Genomic DNA, 18,214 nt, shown 5'->3' on the forward strand with positions numbered 1-18,214 from the left:
AATGACTGCCTGTTCAGGGGCAGAACGACAGATTAGTACCTTGTCAGCTCGGGGGTTTGAACTCGCAACCTTCCGGTTACTAGTCCAACGCTCTAACCACTAGGCTACGCTGCCACCTCCACCGATGGTATAATTTACAAGCTATATTCAATATATTTCACACTGTGACAGGCACACATTGAAAACACTGATCAAACCATTGTAGTGATTGCATATCATGGCGTAAAGAAGCATTTTTACATTTACATTTAAGTCATTTAGCAGACGCTCTTATCCAGAGCGACTTACAAATTGGGGCATTCACCTTATGACATCCAGTGGAACAACCACTTTACAATAGTGCATCTAAATATTTTAAGGGGGGGAGGGAGGGGGGGTGAGAAGGATTACTTTATCCTATCCTAGGTATTCCTTAAAGAGGTGGGGTTTCAGGTGTCTCCGGAAGGTGGAAAGCAATTGTTGTTGTGTGTAAGAGGAAAGGCTCATTTTAATACAGAATGAGAAAACAACTAGACCAACACTGTCTGGAAATTCAAAACCCTCGGGGATCCATTGCAGCTTCTCATAACATATTTCCCTTGAAGGTACCATCTTAAAAATGTACAAACTGTAATACATAGTTTTATTAAACGTTTTGATAACGTTTGGTTTATTATTCCAGCATGAAGTTTTTTTTAAATGGAAAGTAGGCTAAGGCGATTTATATTTCGGAATATCCGTAGGCTACTAGCTTTTTTCGAACCTCCCTGAATCATGAGGTGAAATAATTTAAGTGAGGAATACCACTGCCAATTTATTTAATGCCAATATAACAACAAATGTCTAAATATTATTCAAATATAAGGGGTTATTTAATATCACAATTTCAAAATGGTTATATGTACCTTCACAGCAATTGGCTAGATGGAGCTAAAACTCTTGCTGCAAACTCTGGCACATACCACAAAAACACTGTGATACAACGACACACCAACAACGTGTAGATTTCCTTAAAATATTCTAAGATGGGTAATTATTCCAAAATTCACATATCAACAGAACAATTTATTTCAAATATTGAAATAATATCATTTAAAACTGTATCAAGGATTTAAAAAACAACCAACCAAAGAAATACAAATATCCAAACAAAAAAAATAGGAAAAACAATGTTATTAATAAACATGATATTTCAAAAAATAAATAAGTCCAGAAAAAAACTATTACCAGGCCCTGTTTCAGCTGAACGACCCTGATGGTGAAACTGAAAAGCATTTTAAAACGGCAGTTTCACAATGACCTTCAGATTCATTCCACCGAAAATTGACATTCCCCAGAGAACGAGAGGAATTTGTCTGGCCCTAAAATGGATCCACCGAGAGTTCTGCTGAGCGAGGCGCCATTCACACCCCTGCTGGAGGAGAGGGAGACATACAGTATGATCTGTGTATTGAATGGGAAAGTCATATTTCCACGTCAAAAGTTGAAAGTCAGGAATATGTACTGTAGAGCTTTTGACATATTTTGAGTAAAAATACAAGGGCGCGTTTGTATTCCACTTTTTGTTGCGTGTTGAGTCAAACCAAAATCAACAGTGATTTGTCATATAAGGTCATGATGTCTTGAAACCAGTGAAAGGTTGTTTTCTACCTACATAAAATTTCTACCTACCTAAAATGTGTAACATTTTACTCATTGACTAATTTTGTTTTATGACAGTCTACAGTTGGTTGTAGGAACAGCCATTACTCTTTTATCAACCAAAAACTTGTTAGGGGCAATTTATCAATTCCGCATATGTTTGTCCATATAGCAACATTACAGTATTTTATGTTGACCTTATTTAGCCTTTTCATTTAATTTTTGTCAAATTTTATATAAACATCAAATGCATGTATAAATGTATACTGTTTCTACCAGTTAGGTAGTCTTTGTTGCAGCCAGATAATATTGCAGCAGTCTTCTTTTGCCGTGTTGTATTGTAACAAAAATATGCATCTATAAAACAATTGTGGGTGCCATTCATTCAAACAGTACTTAGCTAGCTGTTGTACACGTGTCAAAGATTTTGCGGACATGTTCTCTCTTTTCCTCGCCTATAAAAACCCCACTTCTACCAATTTCTTTAAAAAATAGTACCATAAAGTGAACAGCATTTTAATTTAATCTGTGGGATTTAATTATTTGCGAATTGAGTGAATCATTCAAAACAAAAACTGACCGACATAGGATGTCGCAGTCTTTGATACCCTGTTTAAAACCAAGAGTTTCAGTCAGATACAGTAAGAGCTATCAGTGGAAAAACGTGCAGATTTACGATCACTGTTAACAACTACTAACTCAACAAGAGAGAAGGAAATACAAAAGTATATTAAAAAACGAAGATATAAGATTTTTTTGTTTTTTCAGTTCTACTCTATGTCCATATCTTTATTTAACAATCATAGTCATATTTTCAACAATGGAAGATTAATAAATACTTTCTCTTGATTCAGGAAGGTTGTCTTGGTAACTTGATAGCTTGATTCCAGTTGCAAAAAAATGATAATCAAAATGTCCTCTGTATGCATGGTTGCGCTTTTCTTAAGCACTAATATCCAATTAACCACCTTTGTCTTGAGTGGGGGAATCCATAACATTATGTACAGGTTTCTTCATTTCAGACATTTTATCCACCTCCATAGCTGAGCGAGAGAAAGAGATAGAGATAGAGAGAGAGAGAGAGAGAGAGAGAGAGAGAGAGAGAGAGAGAGAGAGAGAGAGAGAGAGAGAGAGAGAGAGAGAGAGAGAGAGAGAGAGAACAGCAGGTCGGTCCGGAACACATCCGAACTGCAGAGTGTCAAGAATGCATCAACAGGCCTCCTCTCACATATTTCCCTTTCTGTTAAAGGCACTAAGGTTTTCTCATATAATTCTGGAAATCAATCCCAAATATTCCACAGACTTTTCAAACTTGCATGAGCGTGGAGGGAGTGGGGGGGGGGCTGTCTCTGTCCAACTGTTGTTAGCTGGGAGGTAGGAAACAGACCCAGAACCATCAAGGCACAGAATATTTCCACCACACAGCAGCAGGACATCCAGAGAGAGAGAAAGGATAGTGTGGTGGGTTCCATCCCCAGCTCGTGACTCAGGCAAGAGCCATGGGGCACCAGGACTCTCCCCTGACGGAGCCGGCTATGTCTGGAGACTGGGTGAGGCCCACGCTGGTGTAGAGACTATCCTGGCCTGGGTACTTCACGACGGCAGAGCCATCAGAGCCTGAGCCATCCGCTGGTCCACTCAGGACAGAGGACTGGACCTGGAATAGGACAGAGAAATGTTAGTCACAGATTCAAAAGAAATGACTGGGTCTTTCCATAAAAGAAGTGCCTTTTTGCATCCCTTTGATATTTTTACTAGAAATTGTGAACCAATATTGAATTTTAAAAGCCTGGTATATTACATGAAGTGCCCTTAAATATAGACCACATGTATAATTCAATAAATTACATGAACCCTGTTATGTGAACTGAACACTCGTTTTTAATACGGTGAAACTATTCTTAAAACATTTAAATAAGAAACAGTAAACATCTAATAGTCAATAGTGTAAAAGCCGGTGAGCTGGTTTGACTATTTTTGGCAATTTTCTGGTGTTTTGTGGTAGAAAACTGATCGGTTGAAGCATAACACATCCACCTTCTTAACCACAGATAGACAAGCTAGAAATGTTTTAGCACATTTTGTTTACTTTTTTAAAGCTTGAAATCAATTGCTGCTCCCTGTTGCACACAACAAGCTTCCATTCCTCCTGTCACAAGGGGATTTAAGGCTGATTTAAGATGAAATCGTCAACCATGTTATGTCAACCCTGTTACTTTATTTGCCACTTAATAGGCACTCACCATAGTACGTTTTTGTATAAAATCTTGAGACGGGAAAATGTATTTTTTATGAAGTTGAAAATGTGCTCTTAATGACAGAATGTGAATATAAGGTGAAATCAAACTTTTTGGGGCCAAATTACATTTCTTAATAGGCACGGAATCGGTGGAACGACCCTACTATTCTCCATTGGTTTTCTATAGTCACAGCCAGTGCTTCCAGAAGCCTATCAATGATAAATCTTAATTTGTAACTGCTAAAATGGATATACACTGAGTGTACAAAACATTAAGAACACCTTCCTGATCTTGAGTTTTGCCCTCAGAGCAGTCTCAATGAGTGGTGGATCACTCTTGATACACACGGGAAACTGTTGCGTGTGGAAAAACAAGCAAAGTTGCAGTTCGTGAAATAAACCGGTGCGCCTGGCACCTACTACTATACCCCATTCAAAGGCACTTACATCTTTTGTCTTGCCCATTTACCCTCTGAATGGCACACATACACAATCCATGTCTCAGTTGTCTCAAGGCTTAAAAATCCTTCTTTGGAGAACAAGTGACATCAGCGTTCGCCTGGTGAGTCTGTCATGCAAAGAACAGGTGTTCATAATGTTTTGTACACTCAGTGTATAGGCCTATATGCAGTGAATCTCCACATTATTATAGCAAACCGGCCCATTTATCAAATGATAGGAACAGACAAATATCATGAATAAAATGTACTTTAAATAGCCCTGTAATATTGTTTCATTTGGAACAAATCAGAGACTATGTTTTAGGACAAAATTCCGAAGAGCATCATCTCTGAGAAATGCAGACCACTTCCCAGAACCCATTACAGACAGCCTTTAAATACCCCTGAAGACACCAGATACAGTAGGCTACATCCCACATACCGTATGACTCAATACTTATGAATCCAGTATTATCAGGCCAATATTATTGCTATCACGAACATATAAGATGAAAGTGTATTATTAGCCTGCCTGCTCCTACATTTGTCAACAGTATTCATTCAAAAGAATACCAATTAGTGCAATAAATAAAACGATAAAATCCTATTTCATATATATATATATATGAAAACTGATCGGTTGAAGCATAACACATCCACCTTCTTAACCATAGATAGACAAGCTAGAAATGTTTTAGCACATTTTGTTTACTTTTTTAAAGCTTGAAATCAATTGCTGCTCCCTATTGCACACAATAAGCTTCCATTCCTATATATATATATATATTAAGTAAAAGTGGGTCTATCCTACCAAAACCGTGTACATATATTTGACGCTAACTGAAATGTGTGGGAAGAATTCAGCCGTGCATAATTTATTACACAAGACATATATCCGAGGAGGGGACAACAGTCGAATCTCAATTGCAAACGACCTTGAGTCCGTTTTATAACACACGCGGCCTATCCCGCACCTGAATATTCGTTTTCCTTTTGAATGCGCTATATCAAAATATGGATCGTTCGTATTAACCCTGGCACCTGCGTGTTGGGAGAGCTGTTCTTCGAGCAGTCTTCAGAGTTGGAAGAAGACGTCGACGTCGGAGTCATGGCGACTGAATTACTATTTCCTGTGGTAAAATGATTTTAAAAGTATATATATATAAAGAGAACCATACAAGTGAAGCATTTCAATTATACAACAGATAGAGAGAGAGAGCGAGAGATAGAGGGATCTGCTTACCAGAGGATCCCTTGGTTTTGTTCAAAGTTTTCGGTTTTCTTTTCCTCGTCTGAATTCCCTCTTTCTTCATTGCGAGCGGCCGAGGTACCTGCAAAAATAACGACTACATTAGTCTGTCATGTTTTTTGGTTACACGTACAATGAATGAAAACATGTACATTGTCCTTTAAATATAAACTTTATTATTAATAATAATAATAATTTATAAAACACACTGAATACACTGATCCCGTTTAACATTGTTCTCCATAGTCATTGAAACAATTACGCACGGTAATTAGGCACGTGTCAGTTACAATATTCTCTGCATTTGTCGAACATGAAGTTAATAAAAAGGGGTAACTTGTGACATAATGTAAAGATTGTGTCTTACTCCATGTAATTTTGTGTAGAGCCCACATGCGTTGCAGACCGGTTCTCCTTCTGCGTTTCTGCGCCACAAGGTGGTTGTGCTCGTCTGGCAGTTGGCGCAGGAGAGGCCGATTCGCCTGGATGATGACTGGGAAAAGGCAATATATAAACAACGATAAACACACTGGAACATAAAGATATGAAGCTACGATTAAGCAAAGGTGAGCGCGTGCTGTAAACGTGAAATTGAGAGATGTCTGAGCCCGCGGCTACCTGACTAATGGAATCTTTGGCTGTGATCCAAGCACTTTAATTCATCATTGGATATGAAGGGCATGGATTCTCCTCTCATGACTTATGACTCTCTTTCTGTTATCTGCACTAATTTCCAAACAATAATATTGGTCATATTCATGTCATCCATTTAACTGGAAGTTACGTTCAGCTTATTACCATGAATTTCATTGTCAGTGAGTTCGTGGAAAAAGGGCATCAGTCGTTTGTTAGTGTGCGTAATAACTGCGTAATGGCGCCAGGAGAATGTGTGTCTGAAAAGGTTTTTTTCTCCCGTCACGTAGCCTCTGTACACTTGTTGACCCTGACTAAATTACCGATATGACAGCCAGAATGACCTTGTTAATATATGAACGCTGGCTAAATTGAGGGTGCAATAAAATGGTCTACCGTTTAAGCTAATTTTTTGTCCCCCCCAAAAAATCACCATAAGGAGTATAGAGATCTGAGGTGATAACCTTAAGCCATTGCTTTAAATAAATAGACAGGAAATTGAGTGGTTAAGTAGTCCCCTGAGCGTGTTCAGCTTACCATCCGCTTCTGTGGTTTAATTAATGGCCGACTGAGTCCATTCATTTTGCTGTACAGGCCGCAGGCGTTGCAGAGAAAGTGGCCAGTGCCATCGCGTCTCCAGAGCGGCGTTGAGATGGAGCCGCAGTTGACGCATTCCCTGCTCTCTCCCAGGTCGTCGAGAATATCTGCGGGAAACAGATAGGCAATACACCAATCACTTACATGACACTTCAGAGAGGTGCTTGGGCATTAAAACAGCCATGACTTTTTCCTAGGCTTAATTGAGCACCTGTCTTGAAATATGTTATCGTACATTGTACATTTTTAAGTTTTTTGAAAATGATTATTCACCATTATTTTCAAAATGAGGTATATTCTCGGCATATGTGATAGCAAATTAAGATTATACATTCAATACACAAGGAGATTGCACTTTTGACTGTACTTTAGCTATTTGATCTATGTCTAATGCATTAATTTACTTTAAGAAACTCATAATGTTTCTATACTGGTTTTATATGTGCAGTCAGAGGGTGTAATCAACAATGTATTTATTTGAGTTACACCAATAAAAATAGAAAAATATGATAGGTTTAGAAGTCGTTATAAAACATTTGATATCAGGGATAGGCCTAAACTTTAATTCACGCAACAAATGCATTGATAATAGCCTATGTAACTAATATATAGCCTTCACTCTTAGAAAAAAGGTTTCGGGTAGAACCAAAAAGTGTTATATTGCTTGCTTCATTTATGGCACCCCTAAAGGTTCTATATAGAACCATTTTGTAGGGTTCTTTGATCAGAACCGCATCAGAACCCCAGGGGTTTTTCACTGAACCAAAATTGGGGTTCTACCAACCTTTGGGGTTGCCATATGTAAAGCAAGTATAAAAAGAACCCTTTTTGATTTTATCCAGAACCTTTTTTTCTACGAGAGTAGGGCTCCCGAGCGAGTGGCGCAGCGGTCTAAGGCACTGCATTTCAGTATAAGAGGTGACACTACAGACACCGTGGTTTGAATCCAGGCTGTATCACAACCGGCCTTCAATGTGAGTCCCATAGGGCGGCGCACAATTGGCCTAGCGTCTTCCGGGTTTGGCCGGCGTAGGCAGTAATTGTAAATACGAATTTGTTCTCAACTGACTTACCTAGTTAAATAAAATAAAAATATAGCCTACTTAACTTGCTATTCTAAAATGGAACATATTTACCATGTCTTACCATTACTATAAAACATGTATTTTAGCTCCGATAATTTCCTTAACCAAATTGAATTAGAATTTATTGGGGCCCATTAGACCTAAACACTTGTAATCGTAAATTATCATCCCATTGTTTCACCCATGTCCTTGTTGCTTATGCGTTAAACAGCTATTCGATAGATGGAGAATTAAAGTTCTCACATAATGGAAGTCCACATCATTAATCAGCTTTCTATGACACTTTTGGGAATAGTAAGCCTACCTCCATTGGGTCCTCGAATCGTCAAGGGCGCACCTCTGCTTTGCAAAGTGTGCAACATGGTGTTATCGAATGGTCCTCCAGGCCAAGGCGAGGACAACTGGGATAGCTGCGGTCCAACATACGGGGAGTAGGGGCTGGCGTAGGATCCACCGAGGGGCCGCGGGAGACCGTACTGGTCTCGACTGCCCACATTCAGCGGGTTACTGTAGCCGTTATCCCTGGACGCTACGTTGTTCATTGGCGGGCTTGGAGGGTAATGGAAACGGTTGGAGGTATGAGGACTCCCGGTGCTGTAAGAGGGACTCTCCGGAGTAGACTGCGACCAGACTGAATGGCTAGGCTGTGCCGACCCGCTGGCTTGCAAATAAGGGAGGCTGGATATCATGGGTCCCACCCGGGAGCTCGGTACATACACTGGAGAGTTGGGGTTGGAGTGCATATAGCCCCCAGAGGGCGAGTCGTACCCCGCCTGGCTCTGGTGGGCCGCCGCGATGGCTAGTGTTTGATACATGTCGCTGGGGTCGACGATAAGGCCCCCCTTGTGGTGCGGGTGCGCTCCACTAGAGATGATTAGTTTGTTGCCCTGGTCTAAATCCGTGAACAGCGTGATGTCCTCTGTGGTGGGCAGGGCAGTGTTGTTGTTGTGGTGTCCGTGTCCAAAGTGAACGTAGGAGTGTAGAGATGGTCTACCTGGCCCCTCGTCACGCCGGTGTCCCACTAAGTCAAGTTGATCGGTTGTCGGCGGTAACCTGAGTCCCTCCGAGTCGTGCGCGTGGCCGTGACTGTCCCTCCTGTCCTGGCCGCCGTGTAAGTAGCTCTGTTCAGCCGGTGACCCTGGGCTGCTGGACACTTCTTGCTTGACCATGGACCAGCTGTTTTCGCCCAGGTCCATCCAGGATCACTTTCCATACACCGTAGGGCTAGAAAATCGTGAGGGTGTTGTCTGCCCTGGGAATGAGAGATAATATGTTATTATCAAGATCAAGTAGGCTAAAAGGGTATATATCATATTGTGAATTGTTAACTTAAAACAGGTCCTTGGGCGTCAAGTAACTATTTCTGGTATCATAAAGGATCTATGAGATGAGGTAATCAAAATCTTATTACAATCTCAAATATTCTTCCCAAAGATTTGGTCCAAAGAGTTACATTTGAATTACCTTTCAAGCGATACTATTAATTTGCAAGAAACATGTAATCCCCCATGATAACAATATCATACCAATTCCATAGCTTACCCTCTGGGAAACTGCGTAATTACAAACCCAACATAGCCCTTGATGTGGGGCTTGGTTTCATTTTGAAACGTATTCGCGTAATTTTGAGTACATGACACAAAATGATAGGCGAAAGGCTAGGTTACTTAGCACACAATACTCGATCCTCACTATTAAAACTATATGATGGTTATAGACTAATCGTTACGATATGTTTGGCAATAAAAATGTAAGCACACCGCGCGCTCTGACCGGAGGAGTTGAATCCATCCGTGTCAAAACCTTGTCCTCCCCTCTCGAGATAGCCTCTTCATAATTACAAAAAAAACACACACCGTTGCAGATAGGAACCAAATGCAATATATCTTTGGAGCAAAGTGATAACCGCTTGATAAGAAGCATAACAGATAAGACACAAGAGGCAGGGTAATTGTGACAAACCAATACCCCAAATGATTTAGGTTCTGCGCAACTGGCACCCAGGAGCACGATCACTGAAACCAGATGTTTTACCAAGACTGGACTGAAACACAGAAGACAAAAGAGGAGAGGAAGGATTATTCACCACACACCTACTCGTTCTGTGCCATCGGTCGCTCGTTGAAGTTTCCTATAGTGTCTGGGTCGTAGCTGTTCTCTGGGAAGATAGGAATGAAAGCGTTAGCGTACTGCGCGCTTGACGAGGTTTTTAGAGAGGAGGCGCTTCTCGAGGCTGCAGTTGGAATCTGAGGGCGTTCTCTGATTGGATTTCAGTTTAACAAACATATCAACTGGTTGAGGGTGCTAGCCTTTGAGAGACTTGATCATATCTAAAAAATTACCCAAACTGTACATGCAATCAATCTAACATTTCACGGTAGGCTATTGACTTTTTGTTGTTGAAATACAATCGAAATTCATATATCAGAGAAAATACATATACAGAGCAAAGCTTGTTTTGGCATCGCACATTGGTTTACTCACAACATAGTTAAGATATTCAAAGAAATATGATATTACCTGAGTTTTATTTAGAGCAAAAAGGGGGATTTTTCATAATTGACATCAAGCCAGGTTTAAACGGATATTGCGTACAAATTAGTTAGGCGTACAAACCACGACTACCATGATGGACATTAACCTATCAGAGGCTCACAAATTATAGTAGGCCTATCATTATAGACATTTGACAAATGAAGTAGTCCCTAGGCTAACATTCTTCAGAATGTGTTCACAAGTTCTGGAAAGCAATACATTGTAATAATGTAAGATGTTACAGAACTATCGACAAAACTGTTGGCATCGAATATAGAGTTTTAAAAATAATATTCAATTGAAAAACTTTTCAATTTACAGAGTGAAATATTTCATAGCCTATCAATTGCACCATACTTAAAATAACTAACATTGAATGATACAATCATTATAATTAGAAAGTAAAGGCCCTAAAATACAAACCTCGCTGAGAACAGCTATTTTAAAATCTCCTCTTTTTGTTTATTTATTTGTTTATTCTCAATTTCGGCGTTATGTTAGGGCAGACCATTCACAGTTAGTTTATTAAAGTGAGCCCTTAAATTGATTAAATGGGGTCAGCCTCGGAAGCACAAACTCTCAGCACGTATCTGTTGTTGCAGAGAGGATTTACATTGAACTGGCGATGATTACTTCAGTTGGAATATACATTGGCTCAGTGAAATTATCAAAAGTGACGAGTTGTCAATTAAACCATTCATTTAATACCAGTCTTCTGCACTCCTTCCAGACGTTAACAAATAATCCCGTCGTTAGTCAACCTGGGAAGAATTCAACTGGTATTTCTTTCTATTTACATTTTGTCTGGATAACACTGTTAGGCGATACGCGTTTCAGAGTAAATTATAGGTCACCATTTCGTTGCACTGAAAGAGAGAGGAGAGACACGAGCCATTGCAAAATGCTCTATCCTCTGTTTGACTCCTCTTATAAAATGGGCTCAAACAATGGCCATTCTTCTTTTAATTTGGTCTTTGCATTCCTTTCACTTTTCGTTGCTTTGCAAAGGGTAAACCTAGGTGGCATTTTAGAAACGTTCTCTGAGAGGTGTAAGCAACTGCATACTTCTAAAATAGGTATCAGAACTATGACTATTGGTTTAACGCGCCATGAATTGGACGTGTCCTCGTGCGTAAAAGGGATAGCACTAACAGCTATCACCTAGGCTATTTTGATAAATCGTTGAGAGCAAAGCGAAAAAGTCAGAACATAGCTAATCAAATGCACGGTGGAACATGGAGTAAGCAGACGCTACTGTCTCGGCTGGACATTGGGGGGCCGAGGCAGACAGTTATCAGGGAGGTGCGAGAATAAATCATTTTACTGTCTGTTCCAATGCGACTTAACGAATGAGGTGTTTTCGCTGTGATGCCATGAAGTGTGTCTCTCGGATAGTTAGCCTACCTGTGACGAATCCCCACCCGTAAAGTGTCAGGACGCCATTCAGTCTCAGCCTATCTTCACACTATCCAGGGACGGACAGGCTCAGGCAGGGGCAGACCGGGAGAATACTGTTTGCAATCAACAATAAATAGTCTATATCATGTGGAAATTGAAAAATAATTATTTACTGTCACTGTGGAATAATTTAAGGTTTATTATAATTTAATGGCATTATTAGGCCCAGATGGGCCTACATTCGAATGACCTCGACTAGCTTATAATATTAATGTTATAATTATTAATAATAATAATAATAACAACAATATAATAATATATATTTGAAAATAATAGAAGTGGTAATACTAATAAAATGCTATTATTTTGTGATTAATTTCTTTATTGATTTTCAAGATGGCCGTATCTTCATTCGTATCTCAATAATGTGTGTCTGTTTCATTGAGTAATCGCCCTCAGGTGTCATTGCCTTATACTGTATGTACTGACATCATAATGATTATCTCCTACTACTCGTTTTCTGTTATATTGAAAGACAGAGTTTTCTATTTTTCCTATTTTGAGACATGAATGTTGTATGTGTGCCATTCAGAGGGTTAAGATATTTAAGTTTCTTTGGACGGGGTATGGTAGTAGGTGTGGGAAGCATTGGAGTCCAAATGGGCCAGCATCCCTATGGAATGTTTTCGACACCTGGTAGAGTCCATATCCATACGCATTGAGGCTGTTCTGAGGGCAGAAGGGGGTGCAAACTCAATATTAGGAAGGTGTTCCTAACGTTTTGTCTACTCGATAGGCCTAGTCATGTGATGACAAAAGTATTATTATTATTATTGATTTGGCGTAATAAAAATATCAGTTAAAATCGTAAAATCAGATTGGATTGGTTTAATACAGACACAACACCTAATAATTTATGCTATTCGTGAATGGTGTTGAAGGGAAAAGGGAAGTCTGCTTTGTCTGTAGTGTAATAGAATAGTGTAATCAAAGGTGAGAGTTTATGATGAATTGGGAACAATCAGCGATTTGTAAATGAGTGTCTACCTTGTAGCATTCAGACTTTTACTTAATTATTCACCTCAGTTTCGATTGCGTCTCAATAATTGATTAGATTAGGTGGAGATGTTTTCATGTGCTCGGAAATTGAACGAAAATGTTGCCGTTAATGTTTTTATTTGATTAAATGTTTTATTGCAAATCTTATCCAATCCAATATCGTCGCCAAGACCGCTATGCGATCACATTTGAGATATCCTGTTAATATTACATTTGACAATACAGACTTTGAAATTAATTGTTATTATTATTATTATTATTGCGCTATTACAACAATTATAATAACAACAATAAGATACACTTTTGTTTTAGCCACTAGATAAATGTAATGCAGAATTTTATCATTACATTTTGAGTGTCCATTTAATCTCACAAACGGGTGATAAAACGAGATAAAGATAAGCGAAGGAATGGGATTTATCGTTGCAGGTACTCTCTCTCGAAATGACTGGATAATTTATCGAGCATTTTTGGAGTTTAGACTCAGCTGAGCTGGTAGTGAGATAATTCAGTCAAAGAAATGACACAGCTTTGTACAGAACACAGCACATGGCATCCATCAAGAGGATCCACATACAGTAGGATATATTTCGAGGTAATTTATGAATAGAAGATCATTTCAGAGCAGAATGCTATTTCATTGTTATTAAAGGAGAAAACGTCATGGTTGGATTAAATCCAAAGGACGCCACTAATGTCCGCTAATTATGGTTAACTCGAAAGGTCGCCGAGTCGAATCCCATGCCGACTGGGTGAACAATCTGTTGACTTGCAATGCACTTACCCCTAATTGCTCCTGTATGTCACTTTGTATAGGAGCGTCTTGGAAATATACAAATATTGTAATGTCGTGACTCAATACAAATAAATAATTGTTCGACATATTTTCACGTTATGCTTTAGCGATACATACAATCTCATTTCAATTGCCATATTGAATATGGCTGATAATTGGTTGTTATTTAACTGACCCCTAAAGACATCTAATGCATTGGGATAACGTTTAGAATGAATGACCTACAATTGATATATCTAACTTTCCATGACACACATATACAGAGAGCATAGTATCCCACTTTCTTATTCGGATTCACAGTCAGTACAACTTGTTTATAGGTCGTCCGGCTCTTTGGTCATAACTTGGACTCTGGGAGGAAGAGTTGTGATTTGTTCTGGATGTCAAATAAAACTCCGTGTCCCATTATGGAGGCTGTGAAAGTAATTTCCGGTATTTGATGGATCTCGTCACTGTGTCTGAAGCGTTTGGGGCTTAAAACAAATGAAATGCCCTATTTACACATGTTTGTTTTTATGGAAGGCAGGCACAGAGCAGTTAAGTTTTATGCCTGAGACTCTGTCTCTGTTTGTCCTTCTGTCTGTCTGGCTGTCTCTACCTTCCCACTGCATGGGCAGTGGCTCCCATAGAGGGTTAAGTCAAAATGAAACTGCATTAAAACAACAGGTAACTCTTAGGTCATAGCCATTTCCTGCAGTCAAATGACACAGTGACCTCATGGGTGGAATGATTATAACATTTTAAGTAATATAATTAATAAACATGATTCAAATGTCTTTGTTATACACTACATGACCAAAAGTATGTGGAGACCTGCTCGTCGAACATCTCATTGAAATGGAGTTGGTCCCCCCTTAGCTGCTATAACACTCTTCTGGATGTTGGAACATTGCTGCGGGGAATTGCTTCCATTCAGCTACAAGAGCATTAGTGAGGTCGGGCACTGATGTTGGGCGATTAGGCCTGGCTCGCAGTCAGCGTTCCAATTCATCCCAAATGTGTTTGATCGGGTTGAGGGCAGGGCTCTGTGCAGGCCAGTCAAGTTCTTTCACACAGATCTCAACAAACCATTTTTGTATGAACCTCACTTTGTGCTCAGGGGCATTGTCATGCTGAAACAGGAAAGGGCTTTCCCCAAACTATTTCCACAAAGTTGGAAGCGCAGAATCGTCTAGAATGTCATTGTATGCTGTAGCGTTAAGATTTCCCTTCACTGAAACTAAAGGGTCTAGCCCAAAGCATGAAATAAAGCCCCAGAACATTATTTTTTACAGTTGGCACTGTGCATTGGGCCAGGTAGCATCCTACTGGCATCCGCCAAACCAAGATTTGTCCAACGGACTGCCAGATGGTGAAGCGTGATTAATCACTCCAGAGAACGCGTTTCCACTGCTCCAGAGTCCAATGGCGGCGAGTTTTACACCACTTCCCCCAAAGCTTGGCATGGTGATTTTAGGCTTGTAAAACCCATTTCACGAATCTCCCAATAAATAGTTATTGTGCTGACATTGCTTCCAGAGGCAGTTTGGAACTCAGTAGTGAGTGTTGCAACCGAGGACAGACAATTTTTACGCATTATGCCCTTCAGCACCCAGTGGTCCCATTCTGTGAGCTTGTGTGGCCTACCACTTCGCAGCGGAGCCATAGTTGCTCCTAGACGTTTCCACTTCACAATAAGAGTACTTACAGTTGACCGGGGCAGCTCTAGCAGGGCCACAATTTTATGAACGGACTTGTTGGAAAGCTAGCACTGAGCTCTTCAGTAAGGCCCTTCTACTGCCAATGCTAGTCTATGGAGATTGCATGGCTGTGTGCTCGATTTTATACACCTGTCAGCAACGGGTGTGGATGAAATAGCCGAATCCACTCATTTGAAGGGGCGTCCACATACTTTTGTATATATAGTGTATTTAATTTCTTCTTTAATGTATATAAAATGTAATATTGGGATGCAAACTTATGATTGAATACCTTCAAACTCTATTATTTATTATTTTAAGCTTATTACCATGTGTGTGAGGTGTATACTTTAGTTTCAAAGTAGATTTGTTAAGAAACATTCTGTGTGACCCTGACTTAGCCCATTGCAGTAGAAGGTTCATTTAAAGTAAGAATTATGTTTATCTTTAGCAGTGTGGTTAGGGTTAGTTGTATGATAATATTTTAAAAAGAGAAACTGTTGGTGACAACTGCCATGGGGGCTGCCCCAGTGGCTGATGGGATGTGGTGGGTGAGCGTCAGTCTGCTGTTTGGAGTGGTAGATGATTAAGCGAGGCAGGGCAGGTGTGTAAAAGCAACCTTTGTCGTTTGGACAGTGTGAACCATCCTTGCTGCTTTCCAAGGCTCGCCCACAAAAGGGAACGCCCTCACCTGCCCGATTACGAGTGTGTTTGTGTCTGTGTGTGTGTCTGTGTGTCTGTGTGTGTGTGTGTGTGTGTGTGTGTGTGTGTGTGTGTGTGTGTGTGTGTGTGTGTGTGTGTGTGTGTGTGTGTGTGTGTGTGTGTGTGTGTGTGTGTGTGTGTGTGTGTGTGTGTGTGTGTGTGTGTGTGTGTGTGTGTGTGTGTGTGTGTTGGGGGGAGGCCAGGGGATTGGTGGCAAGCTAGTACTGTACAGCCACAGCCAGTCAGCTACACCCTTAGCTGGTTCAAGTGACGAACCACTGTCTATGATCAACTACATTCCTCTCCATCTAAATGATACTGAAATAGTTGAGAGTTTTTGATTAGCTTAGTGCTGCATTTATGATCCTAAGGGATTGGTGTTACTTCGCAATCTCGTAAAAAACACTAACATAAAAGTAGCATGTTGAATAGTATGGCTCAGTACTGGATAATTGACAGCTATTCCAATTCATACTCATAAAAGCCTTGCATCAGACAAAGAGGGCGACACCCAATCTTTAGTATTGTCTCCATACGTATCAGTCTATCATAGTGATGTCGTCACAGGTTGGTGATATGGGCTGCCTTTGACTCATGACTTGACCTTGGCTCTGTTTTCTAATTGTAGTGTAATACTGACACACAGGGTAGATAGGAGTTACAGAAGGGAACCAACTACTCTATGTGACACAATGTAGACAAGATTATTAGGCTCGGTATCTGTTTATGCAACCATATCAGGACCTCTAATGCCCAAATTAGTATGAGTAACTTCCAGATGTATAGCCAATCATGTAACGCATGACAACTCAAAGGAGAAACACACTGAAGTTGCATTTTAGTTTACGTCTTCACTGTGATTTTGTCCGGTTTATACCAGCAGGAAAGAGGTCACAAAATTGGAATTAACCCAGGCCAAACCATTCTCCATGTCTCGTGGTCTAATGTGTCTTCACAAGCATTTCGCTACACCCGCACTAACGTCTGCTAAACACGTGCATGTGACAAATCAAATTTGCTTTGATCAAATTTGATTTGAAGGCCAAACCATTGTCCGTGACTTCTTTCTAAACCAGCGTTTCTTGGGTCACCCCAGTCTCGAGCCTAACTCAATACATTTGCATCTCCTCTCATTCTGACAGTGTACTGCTTTCTTACCTGTCTCATAAACAAATAAGCGGTTCATTTTCCCGTGTAGCTGGAGGAGGGACATGGCATGACACACATAAGTAAATCTAGTCGGACTGACATTAAGATGGAGTAGGCCTTGTCATTTACAATACTTGACATGGTGAAGTTACTGAGGGCCAAATTGGGTCAATAAGTCATGTACATAACGCTCACATCTATCATGCATTTGTGTAGATGGGAGATTTACAATGATAAATAGTAATTTCAAGTTGCATGCACAAATTTGTCGCATTGAGAATTTATCGGGGAGCGTGGTCTGAATGGTGGCATACCGGCGGTGGTGATTCTATCTTGTAAGGCTCCCTGGGTGCCCCCCTCCCTTTAGCCCCCGCCCCTACCGGCTGCCCGTTTCGCCTATACCTAAATCCGCCACTGCATCCCGGCCCCTGATATAGTTTGGGTTCCTCTAGCTCTACCTTTCTCTCTTTCTCTTGGTACCCCTCTCTAGCTTAGCCCAGTCAGTGTGGAAGGGCTAACTCCAGTGGTGGGGGTCCATGGTCATCCAGCCCCTCACAACCTCATGTCAGAGAGCTTCTCCTGGGATGCTCCTCCAGGGACGGGTCCCAGATAAGCCCTCCATCCATCCATCACACATCTGACTCAAGTGTTTAAAAAGCCATTAGACAACCTAACCAGATAAGCCTGAGGTGTATAATTCAACACTCGCACCGATTGAGGGTAATAAGAACTTAAGCACTGTAATTGTGAATAAAGATTACAATGGCAGAGTGCACTGCTCTAGCCCACAACTCTGTTATGTTGCTATCTTGTACAAAGATGATATGGTAGCACTTCATTTTAGAATACATAAATGGCCACAAAATGGTAATTTTCACTAATTACCTAAAAATTACTAATGGTTTAGACAAGACATGGCCTTTAAATGAACACCCCTGTATTGGGTCTCTGAAAGTACAGCTAATAGACGAGGTTCGGTTTTCCAAACCCGAGCAAGGCCATGTTATTGTTTCCACGTTAACATGCCCGTCAC

General features: G+C 40.4%; 1 protein-coding gene across 4 annotated transcripts; it reads right to left on the reverse strand.

Annotated features, from left to right (window-relative positions):
- Positions 1–780: 780 nt before the first annotated feature.
- On the reverse strand, positions 781–10,113 carry LOC124041725 (GATA-binding factor 6-B-like). 4 transcript variants are annotated; one of them, XM_046359645.1, is made up of 7 exons: positions 9,957–10,113; positions 8,168–9,115; positions 6,719–6,885; positions 5,916–6,041; positions 5,543–5,630; positions 5,341–5,429; positions 781–3,277 (listed from the first exon to the last, which is right to left on the reverse strand). In XM_046359645.1, exons 2-7 carry the CDS (start codon positions 9,057–9,059, stop codon positions 3,107–3,109), a joined length of 1,533 nt encoding a protein of 510 aa, XP_046215601.1. In that variant the 5' UTR covers positions 9,060–9,115; positions 9,957–10,113; the 3' UTR covers positions 781–3,106. The 4 variants fall into 4 exon arrangements, with proteins under 4 accessions (XP_046215601.1, XP_046215604.1, XP_046215605.1 ...); XM_046359648.1 differs by having other exon boundaries at positions 9,961–10,049; XM_046359649.1 differs by lacking the exon at positions 9,957–10,113 and adding an exon at positions 9,832–9,950.
- Between the last annotated feature and the right edge of the window lie 8,101 nt (positions 10,114–18,214).

The sequence above is a fragment of the Oncorhynchus gorbuscha genome, linkage group LG08 (genome assembly GCF_021184085.1).
Source record: "Oncorhynchus gorbuscha isolate QuinsamMale2020 ecotype Even-year linkage group LG08, OgorEven_v1.0, whole genome shotgun sequence".
In the NCBI taxonomy this organism is placed as follows: domain Eukaryota; kingdom Metazoa; phylum Chordata; class Actinopteri; order Salmoniformes; family Salmonidae; genus Oncorhynchus; species Oncorhynchus gorbuscha.

What these genes read in the sequence shown, in the direction of transcription:
- LOC124041725 (XM_046359645.1), bottom strand. Translation starts at nt 9,059, where the DNA reads ATGGACCTGGGCGAAAACAGCTGGTCCATGGTCAAGCAAGAAGTGTCC. An exon ending in GATTCGAGGACCCAATGGAG is followed by an intron (nt 6,886 to 8,167) that starts GTAGGCTTACTA and finishes TGTTTCCCGCAG; the next exon opens with ATATTCTCGACGACCTGGGA. An exon ending in TCTACACAAAATTACATGGA is followed by an intron (nt 5,631 to 5,915) that starts GTAAGACACAAT and finishes TTATTTTTGCAG; the next exon opens with GTACCTCGGCCGCTCGCAAT.